At 49.5% G+C, this 11478-nt stretch overlaps 1 protein-coding gene across 14 annotated transcripts in view; it reads right to left on the bottom strand.

The window, feature by feature from the left end:
* Positions 1 to 11478, bottom strand: part of rap1gapa (RAP1 GTPase activating protein a) — a 143937-nt gene that overhangs the window by 87264 nt on the left and 45195 nt on the right. For 2 of the 14 annotated variants that reach the window (XM_064300443.1, XM_064300449.1), the window contains exon 1: positions 3490 to 3821. The exons of 3 other annotated variants lie outside the window; for them this stretch is intronic. In XM_064300443.1, the coding sequence (XP_064156513.1) occupies positions 3490 to 3533 (44 nt within the window). In that variant the 5' untranslated portion in view covers positions 3534 to 3821. Of the gene's footprint in view, positions 1 to 3489; positions 3838 to 11478 lie in introns of those variants that run through there. 9 more of the 14 variants (XM_064300451.1, XM_064300434.1, XM_064300439.1 and 6 more) reach the window with 9 other exon arrangements.

Below are 11478 nucleotides of genomic sequence, written 5' to 3'. Positions count from 1 at the left end.
CGGAGGGGGGAGACGTGTGTGCGGAGACTTTGGGGGCGGAAGGTGTGTGGGGGGGAGCGGGAGGGGGAAGCGGGGGGGGGCAGTGTGGGCGGACGCCGGTGCAGCGCCGACAGCTGTGGAGCAAAGTGGCAGGACGAAGCGTGTGTGAGCCCGAGCGTGTGCAAGAGACGGTTTAAGACAGCTTGTGACGCACGGGGGAGCGACGACAGGCGCAAGCGGGGGGCGAGCAGCTGTGGAGCGAGCTCACGACAACACGACAACACGTGGAGCACAGCGTGCGACGCAAGACGGAACCGACGGACGCACCACACCGCACGCAACACTGCAGCACACACACCGCACGCACACAACTGCACGCACACACACACGCACAGCGACACACGGCACTCACGCACACCGCACGCGCACACTGCACGCACACACACCACACACACCACACACGCACACTGCACTCACACACACCGCACGCGCACACTGCACGCACACACACCGCACGCGCACACACCACACACACCGCACGCGCACACACCACACACACCACACACGCACACTGCACTCACACACACCGCACGCGCACACTGCACGCACACACACCGCACGCGCACACTGCACTCACACACACCGCACACGCACACTGCACTCACACACACTGCACGCACACACACCGCACGCGCACACTGCACTCACACACACCGCACGCGCACACTGCACTCACACACACCGCACGCGCACACACACACCGCACGCGCACACTGCACGCACACACACCGCACGCGCACACTGCACGCACACACACCACGCGCACACACCGCACGCACACACTGCACGCAGGAAACGTGACAACTTCTCAGCACTAAGACAGACTAAAACTAAAACTAAAACTAAAACTAAACAGGTGACTGTAAGCAGACACGCTCAGCGACTGAACAGCAGGGTGACTGAAGCACAGCGTACTGTTAGCGTACTGTTAGCGTACTGTCAGTGTACTGTCAGCGTTCTGTTAGCATACTGTTAGCCTACTGTCAGTGTTCTGTTAGCATACTGCTAGTGTACTGTTAGCGTACTGTTAGAGTACTGTTAGCGTACTGTTAGCATACTGTCAGCGTTCTGTTAGCATACTGTTAGCATACTGTTAGCGTACTGTCAGCTTTCTGTTAGCATACTGTCAGCCTACTGTCAGTGTTCTGTTAGCATACTGTTAGCGTACTGCTAGTGTACTGTTAGCATACTGTTAGCATACTTTCAGCGTACTGCTAGTGTACTGTTAGCATACTGTTAGCGTACTGCTAGTGTACTGTTAGTGTACTGTTAGCATACTGTCAGCGTACTGCTAGTGTACTGTTAGCATACTGCTAGTGTACTGTTAGCGTACTGTTAGAGTACTGTTAGCGTACTGTTAGCATACTGTCAGCGTTCTGTTAGCATACTGTTAGCATACTGTTAGCGTACTGTTAGCGTACTGTCAGTGTACTGCTAGGGTACTGCTAGCGTGCTGCTAGTGTACTTTTAGCGTACTGTCAGTGCTTCTCCCCCCCCACCTCCCTGCATTTTAATGCCCACTGGGAACTAAAAGCTAGCCGTCTCCCCCACACGTGAGCTGCGTGTCTATTTCCAGCAGAGAGGGAAACTGTGTGTGTGTGTGTGTGTGTGGAGCACAGACAGGGACGTGTAGAGGACACAGTTGGATGGACATGGATTTGGAATCAGACGTGAGTCCAAACTGAACCCCCCCACCCCCCCACCCCACCTACAAATGACCCCCCCTCCCCATCGCCCGCAGATATGCACCTAGAGCCTCTGGCACCTGACCATCACAGCACCTGTGCATCAGTTTGGGGCGCAGACAGACAGACTGACAGACAGACAGGGTACAGCGTCTCTATGGAGTCTAATAAAATATGAACACCAAGCAAGGCTGAAACACACACACTCACACGCACAATCATGTATGCACACACACACACCACACATACACATACATATTCACACACGCAATCATACATGCACACACACACACACACACACACACACACACACAAACAGACGCATACACACACCACACATATAAATACATATTCACACCCACAATTACACATGCACACACACACCACACATACACATACATATTCACACACTCAATCATGTATGCACACAGACGCGCACACGCACACACACACACATGCACCAAACAGATACATTCATTTTCATACATAAACACACACACACACAGACAAACACACACACACACACACACCATTGCTGTATTAAGTAAACTAGGGGGAGAGGAGGAGATGTGGAATCATTAAAATAAAGATAAATTAATTGGTTGATAAACAGCACTGACTCCCATAAGTAGTGCAGACTGCAGGCCCAGATTTCTCTCAGCGCATTTGCCCGACATTCATTTCCTGAGTTTAATTGAATTCAGCGTCGCGCAGCACACCATTAGTGGCTAGCTTTACAGCCACTCTACAGGGCTAGCTTTACAGCCACTCTACAGGGCTAGCTTTACAGCCGCTCTACAGGGCTAGCTTTACAGCCGCTCTACAGGGCTAGCTTTACAGCCACTCTACAGGGCTAGCCAGCCTCGCCAAACTTTCACAGCCAATGAACGGTGGACATAACCCGTAGATAAGTGCCTACACCCACCGCCCTACACCATCATACAACACCACCAACAGCCACCATCCTACACAACCTACAGCCACCATCCTACACCACCTACACCCACTGCCCTACACCACCTACACCCACTGTCCTACACCACTTACACCATCATACAAAACCACCAACAGCCACCATCCTACACAACCTACAGCCACCATCCTACACCACCTATACTCACTTCCCTACACCACCTACACTACCTACACCCACCACCCTACACCACCTACACCAACCACCCTACGCCATCTACACCCACCACCCTACACCAACCTACACCACCTACACCAACCACCCTACACCATCTACACCCACCACCCTACACCACCTACAGCCACCGCCCTACACCACCTACAGACACTGCCCTACACCAGCTACACCCATCGCCCTACATCACCACTCTACACCACCTACACTCACATCTCTACATCACATACACCCATCATTCTACACGACTTCATCCACCGCCCTACACCACCTACACCCAACGCCCTAAATCACCTACACCCAACGTCCTACATCACCTACACCCAACGTCCTACATCACCACTCTACACCACCTACACTCACCTCCCTACATCACATACACCCATCACTCTACAGCACCTACACCCACCGTGCTACACCACCTACACCCACTATCCTACCACCATCACAGCAGAGCTTCATACATGAACTCCAGTCAGACACTCATACATGCATACATCACAACAATCCTCATTATTGACTAAAGACCCATTCCAACCCCCTCCCCCACCCCCCTCCAGTACATGTACACAGATTTATAGAAACTCTGCGGTTAGACAGAAGTGATCCCAAACTCACCCGCCATACGCCCCGAACGTGAAGCTCCTCTTTCTCTGAGGCATGCTGGGAGAGAGCTCTGTGCCACTCTAAGCCAGCTCCAAGACTCACAACACAACTCTCACACGAGTTACTGAGAGCAGGGAGAGCAGGGAGACCAGTCCCTCTGCTTCTCTCCCCTCCCCTCTCTCTCTTCCCGCCTCTCTCTCTCTCTCTTTTTTCCCTCCTCTCTCTCTCTCTCTCTCTCTCTCTCTCACACACAGACAGACACACACACACTTGCGGCTGAGGGAGTGTGTGTGTGTATCACACAGCCCTCTACCACTTCAGCTTGGATCACTTTCTTTGTTTCTCTTCTCTCTCTTCTCCCCTCCCCCTCTCTCTCTCACACACACACACAGAGGAAGTGTATGTGCGTGTCCCACACTACCCTCTCTCTTCCACTTAGACTTGTTTCTGTTTTCTCTCCTTTTTCCCCTCTCTCTTTCTTTCCTGTCTTTCCTCTTCTTCCTCTCCCTCTCTCCTTCTCTCTCATCCCCCTCTCTTCCCCCCTTCTCTCTCTCTCCTAATTATCATATAAGGGGAAGTGAAGGAGGATAATGATTGGCCACTGCCAGTCGCCCTAGTAACCAGCCACCTCACTGCTTTGTTTGAGCGTTTCACTTTTAAATTAATTTGCAAACAACCAAAATATAACCAGCCCTCAAGCACATTTAAAACCATCACTGTATACTGGTTATACTGTATAACCAGTGCACAAGTATACAAGGGCCTTTTAAACCATCTCTGTACAGTATAACCACCACACAAGGGCATTTTAAACCACCACTGTTTGAACAGTAGTTGTGAGATTCAGTGTTTACTGCACTTACTAGTTTAAAATCCAAACACTACATGGAAAAAAAACAGCAGTTGAGTGCCAATTTAAACAGACATTTCATATTCTGAAAAATACTTTATTTAAAATAGATATTTTCCACAGGCAACATCAGCTTGATTGATTAGTTTTTTCTCATTCTCATTCTCACTCATGATTTTGAAAGCGATCACATGGACTTGCCTGAGGCAGCATATCTCACATGGTAAAAAACAAAAACAAACAAACAAATCCACTTATCAATAGATACAGACTTTATAAACCTGAAAGGGACTCAAAGCTATCCCCTGAATTAATGATGAGCCTGTTCATTTTGTGGTTATGTTTAGGACATGTGTTGAAACAGAGCTTGACACCAACGTGTCACGTGTCTTCTGGAAGTGCTCAAAAAACAAAAAGCTTTTGGGACAATGCAGGGCTCACCCAAGGCACACACCAAGAGACACCAACACACGCAAACAGCAAAAGCTAGCAGCACACGCTAACAGCACATGCTAACAGCACACGCTAACAGCACACGCTAACACCACACGCTAACAGCACATGCTAACGGATTCCTAAATGTCTGGAGCAGTATGTGTGTCCAGCTAAGCACGCCTCCTGGGTTTGGCGCTCAGAGAAGTGCAGGGGTCACAGAGGTCACAGAGGTCACGGTAGCTCTGCTACAGTCTCGTTCGCCAAACAGCACCGAAGTCATGTGACCACAGCGGCTCTTTTATTACACATCTACCTTCAAACTGACGTCAAAGCACATTTTTCCAAGCAAGGAGTTGTTAACAAACATGTACTCATCAGACAGGCTCCTCATGTACTCATCAGACAGCGGAACACTAAATATACTTCCAAATCATACCCTGTTAGCCAAACAAGCTGGCACAGGTGGGGATTAATGAAAGGACAATTTCAAACGGATTTTTCAAATGTCAAAATGCATTTTTCCAAGCCGGGAGTTGCTAACGAACATATGGCTGAATGAATGGTGTGGCTTGCCAGAGAGGAAGGCTTGTTGACACACAGCTGGATGCTCTATTTCTCCATATTGCACACCAGTCATACAATAATAATTGTTATTAACATGATCGTTATTAATATTATGTTCTTGTTCTCAGTGCCGCAGCCCAGTCGCCAGCAGGGAGAAACAGAAGCTCCGATAGGGCCTCCTGCACGTCAATCTGACTAATGGAAGCACATCAGCCGTTAATAGCACCAGTGAAGACAGAGATATTACATCTGCCCACGCAGCGCCTCAGACTCTCCCCCTGAACGGATGAAATAAAACGACCCCCCCAGCTCCGTTAATCATTCAGCCGTGAGTGCTCCGGCAGATCAGGACTTATACAGCCCAGGGAGGTGAACCGCGGCTGTGTCACACTTAAGTCCTGCAGGTTTAACTCCAGTCCTGGAGGGCCACGGTGTCTGCAGGTTTAACTCCAGTCCTGGAGGGCCACGGTGTCTGCAGGTTTAACTCCAGTCCTGGAGGGCTGCAGTGCCTGCAGGTTTAACTCCAGTACTGGAGGGCCACGGTGTCTGCAGGTTTAACTCCAGTCCTGGAGGGCCACGGTGTCTGTAGATTTAACTCCAGTCCTGGAGGGGGCGCTGTGTCTGCAGGTTTAACTCCAGTCTAAACCAGTCTCTGATTGGAGGGGAGGAATAAATAACCAGCTGCTCTCCAGGGCCAGGTCTGAGAATCCCAGTGTTAGCTGTTCTAGTAGTCGATTAGTTGGGATTTACCATTATCCAAAATAAGCACTGGAAAAGTTGTGTGGACTTTAGATGTGTCTGTACAGCATCGTGTTCTGTGCAGGGTGAAGAACGCTCTATCTGTGAGCAGGGCGGAAGGGACGAGGGAAAAAGCAGAACTTTCTTTATCTTCTCTGCGCATATTTGGCTGCCAGGTTCATGAGATCAGCTGTCTGTCCCGTATTTAGTATCCGCTCTTATAATCCTCATTTCAGATCTCCAGAGTTTTTTTCACGTGGGGATGAGCATTAGTCAGCTTTGCCACGTGGATGAGCTGCACGCTATCTTAAAAACATTCTTTTCTTCTTTTCTTTTCAGGCATTGGGCAGGAATCTGACCCCTCCTCCGATAACTATCAGCCGAACTGCACGTGGCCTTTCAGTGCTGAAAAAAAACCCTACACAAAATATTTAAAGGGATGTAAATCAAGTTCAAGTGTTCAAAAGGGTGGTTCTGTGGGAGGAGCTTCAATGAGAGAAGCATCCTGCTATCTCTGGTCTTTCTCTGGACTCCCTCTCCATCCAGCTGCGCAGTACTGCAGCTGCTCTGTCCAGCTGCGCATACCCTGCAGCCTCTCCATCCAGCTGCGCAGTACTGCAGCCTCTCAGTCCAGCTGCGCATACTCTGCAGCCTCTCCGTCCTGCTGCGCAGCTCTGCTGAGCTCCCTGTGCAGTGGAGAAGCAACCTTCATGCGCAGCTGGAGCAGACGGACAGCAGGCTGCGCAGTGGGGATGCAGCCTTCATGCCTAGCTGTGCAGACAGACTGCAGTCGGGGCTGTGTGATGTTCGCCCCCATCTCACATGGCCCTGGGTTCCACTCTCTCATTGGCCGGCCACAGGGAGGCCTCTCCAAAAACACTGCCCCCTTTCACAGGCCGGGGTGCCGGGGAAGGCAAGAGAAAGGAGGTGTTGTTTTGGGCGGGTCCTTAAAAAGCACACGCTCTCCCCCCAGCCCCCCCCCCCATACGACACCCCACCCTGACCGGCTCCTCAGAGGATCAAAGAGGCTTTGATCCAGGCCCGACACACCCATGGCCCTGACCTTTGACCTCAGCCACTGTAGTCACGGGAGGCAGCTTCACAGGAGACCTTCTGAGTGGAAGGGCCAGCTCTGGAACGGCACGGTGGCGCAGCTGTGCCTTGGCAAGGAGGAGGCTGCAGGTTTGAGTCCCAGCCAGCCAGATCCGCCCTGCATGGAGTTTACATGTTCTCCTTGTATTTGCATGGGTTTCCTCCGGGTACTCCGGTTTCCAGAAGATACCCTAAGTAGCTAGGATGGGTTAAAGGCAGAGGTCAGATTAACCCCACGGGGTTCAATAAAGTGCATCACATGAGATACACAAGAACTAGGGACTGGCTCACTGCACAGGTTCTAGAGATGGTCTGGATGCTCCTGGCTCTGGTTCTGTTTGTCATGAGCATTTGGGCTCCGGACGGGTACAGACACGGGTTCGATGTTTTGGCTTTGCCCTCACCCTCCGTGACTGGGAGCCCACAGAGACAGGACGCAGACGAAATGAGCCGGAGTCGGCCAGAGCTCCAGAGCTCCGAGCCCAAGTTAGGCGCATTAGCCCCCCCCCCCCCCCCCAGGCCACTCCAGCATAAACAGGCAGTAATGTTTATATATCCAGAGCGTGTCACATGGGTTTTCCATGTGTGTGTGTGCATGTGTGTTTGCTGTATGTGTGTGAGCGAGCGAGCATGTGTGTGTGTGTGTGTGTGCATGTGTGTTTGCTGTATGTGTGTGTGAGCGAGCGTGTGTGTGTGTGTGTGTGAGTGAGTGTGTCCACAGTGAGGGTCCTGCTCTTGTTTTTTATGGATCCGAATGCACTGATAACAGAAGGCGAAGTGGATGTCAGCAGCTACATAATGGCACTGGAAGATCATCTTCACCCCAAGTCCCCCCCCCCCCACAACCGCCCCAGCAACCCATACGCCCCCCCCCACACGCCCGCCCAACCACCTACAGTATCAGTCAGCAACGTGACTGGTGCCACAGTCACAGTCTAAGTGGGCGTGAAGCTGATGTTATCCACATCATGGCCGTGTCAGATCAGACTGATCACCCCTATGAAGCACTGCCTGTGACAGACTGGAATGACAGAGCTTTATCAGAGCAGGTCAAAGGTCAACATGGTGCTCCACCCGGCAGAACTACAGCTGCACATGTACATGTGTGTGTGTGTGTGTGTGAGTGTGAGAGTGTGTGTGTGTGTGTGTGTGAGCGAGTGTGTGTGTGTGCGTGTGTGTGTGTGTGTGTGTGAGCGAGTGTGTGTGTGTGTGTGTGTGTGTGTGTGTGTGAGCGAGTGTGTGTGTGTGTGTGTTGTGTGTGTGAGCGAGTGTGTGTGTGTGTGTGTGTGTGTGTGTGTGGGTGTGTGTGTGTGTGTGGGGGTGTGTGTGTGTGTGTAGTGGTGTATGTGGTGTGGGTGTGTGTGTGAGTGTGTTAGTGTGCGGTGGGGTGGGTGTGTGTGGTGTGAGTGAGTGTGAGTGTGTGTGTGTGTGTGTGTGTGTGTGACTCCAGATGCCCTGTGGAAAATAGACTGTGGTTATGTGTTGAAATCTGATGAAGGGGATCACAGTGGGGAACTGTATTGAAAAATGACTTCGACACAAAAAATGATACGATCAAGTGAAAAATGACTTTGAAAGCATCCTGGAGTACAAGAGTACAACCTAAATATAACTCCAACCGCTTACACACACACACACACACACACACACATACAAACACACACACACACACACACACATACATACACAAACACACACACACATGCACACATACATACACATACATACACAAACACACACACACACGCACACATACACAAACACACACACACGCATACCTTTAAATTTATTATTGCCTTGTCAGCCTATTTTCACGTAAGTGACAGATTAAAAAGTGTGCCAATTGCCAGAATACTTATTAGCAGATAATCATACATATTTATAATTATGTGTATGTCTCCTGCTGTGACAGTCCTTATTTTAACATAACATCAGAGAAAGAGAAATCTGTGAAAGTTCAGCTGAAAGAATCCAGTGTTGTTATCTACTGAGACACCGGTGAAAAAAGAGCTCTATGTTATTTACTAACCCTGACGGCTCAGAGAAACCTCAGGGTTTTCAAAAAATAAAGAAAATAAATTCAGCACTAATGGATCTCCTGTGCCACATACACCCCCCCCCCCACACACACACCTGCCGCCCCCCCCCCCCCCCCCGCCCCCCAGTGATGAATGGGTTTGGCCGTCACTGCCTGCTCCACTTACACCTCCCTCACACACACCTGCCTCCCCCCTCCCTCTCACACACCCTCCCCCCCCCCCCACACACACCTGCCGCACCCCCCCCCCCCCCCCCCAGTGTGAATGGGTTGCCGTCACTGCCTGCTCCACTTACACCCCTCACACACACCTGCCTCCCCCCCCACACACACCTGCCTCCCCCTCCCTCTCACACACACCCCCCCCCCCAATACACTGCCTTCCCCCCCCCCCCGACCTGCCGCCACTTACGACCCGCAACATATTCGCAGACAGTACTCCAAATCACAATCGTTTTCTTTTTTTTCCACATAAATAAGAAATTGGCTTTAAATCAAAACCAACTTATTTTCCATTATAGTCTGAAATAGAGTACAAACAGCACGGGGGGGGGGGGGGGGGTGTCAGACACACCTTCAGGTAAAAACAGACTTTGTTGGCTGAAAATAAGCAGTTTCCACAGACAGTAGGCAGGCGGCTGAACTGAGACTGAGGCTGAGGATGAGTATGAGGATGAGGATGAAAAGAACGATGATGAACACCTGGGACAGCCCAGCAAGAAACAAACGTCACATTCAACAAAAACTGAATTTTTTTCTTCTTTGCAACGCTCTACTCCAGCATAAATGTATAAAAATGCATACGAAAGGCAGTTTCGGGCACTTCAGTGCGTACCGACCGGCTCTATAATGAATAACTAAACGAAAATCAATTTTTCAGCGGTGCAATTTACAGCAGCGATGGCCCGTTGCATTCTGGGTGGGCCGGCGGGTGTACAGGTGTTGATTTCCATTAGGAACTACGGCTCAATTAACTCCAAACACCAGGAGCAGTTCCCTATTAGATAAGATCACCGCCACGCCACCCACACCGGTAAACACACACACACACACACACACACACACACACGCCTCCAGCTACCATACATGCGCTTACCAAGAAACGTATCTAAAGGTCAAATCACACGGAGCTAATGAAATTAAGACAGGAAGTTAGCATGGAATCCAGGAACAGATACAGCCTGCTAAGCAGTCCCTGATTTAGAGACAATATGACAGCAGACTACTCTGTTGAATTGTGACTTCAGCCAAGAACAGATCAACTAGATCTGTTGTCAAGGGGGATTGTATAATTCCAATGAGGAGGACTGCTTTTGGACAGTCAGCTTCTTCAGTGGGGGCAGCTCACACATGGAATAAACATCCTACACACATAAGAAACTGCAACACATATCGTTCATTCACAGCTTACCTGAAAGTGTGGTTAAAAGACAACCAGATATGTGACCATGCTCTGTAAAATCCCAACATATGTGCTGTCTGTTTTATGCAAAACAATCTTTGTTTTAACGTATTTGTATTTTGTATTTGTTGTTTTTAATGTACCTGCACAGGGACTACAGTTGAAAATTAGCCATGCTGGCTACACTGGCACATTCACAGAAATGTTCATTAATGTGCACTGTCCCTGTAAAAATAAACTGAAATAGGTAAAGTAAAGTAAAAGAACAAACAAAGTAATAGCAGTAGTACCATATTGCCTATTGCATAAACTTGCTTTTGAACAAATCTAATACAGTAAATTCAGGCTTGACATCAAAAATATATTTTTTTAATTTTCTGTTAATAAAACAGTGTATGAATTTGTTTAATGTGACATAAAAATATACATAGATAAAGCTCTTCCCTGGCCCAGTCTTCATAAAGACCTGGTCCATTAAAATAACATACTACAACATGAGTATCATGGCTTTACACCACACCACCATCTCTGCACTACTGTTACGCAGAGAACTAACCTTCTGAGAACAGAAATGGGCTTGTGGGCTGGGGACACAGTGACCCCTACAGCATACCAGAAGAACTGCACGTGCACTGGCGAGCCCACCCACTTCCATGTTCTACTGTAACAGACAGAGAAATTTTAAAGCTGTGTTTACGCCATGAGGCAATACTTTATTCTCTAATTCAGCAGAGATTGTTTCAGCAATCTAATTTAACCCACTAATTTAGAAAAGCTTCTCTAAAGCATTCAGGACGATGCAAAATAGCTTAATAGCCTGTCCGTTCTCTTTAGGTGAAGGCATGCCCAGTGGACTCTACTCCCGCACTCTCCGCTCAGTGC

This window comes from Anguilla rostrata, chromosome 11 (genome assembly GCF_018555375.3).
Source record: "Anguilla rostrata isolate EN2019 chromosome 11, ASM1855537v3, whole genome shotgun sequence".
Taxonomy (NCBI): domain Eukaryota; kingdom Metazoa; phylum Chordata; class Actinopteri; order Anguilliformes; family Anguillidae; genus Anguilla; species Anguilla rostrata.
Note: the sequence above shows the minus strand (reverse complement) of the source record. Positions and strands in the feature narration are given on the sequence as shown.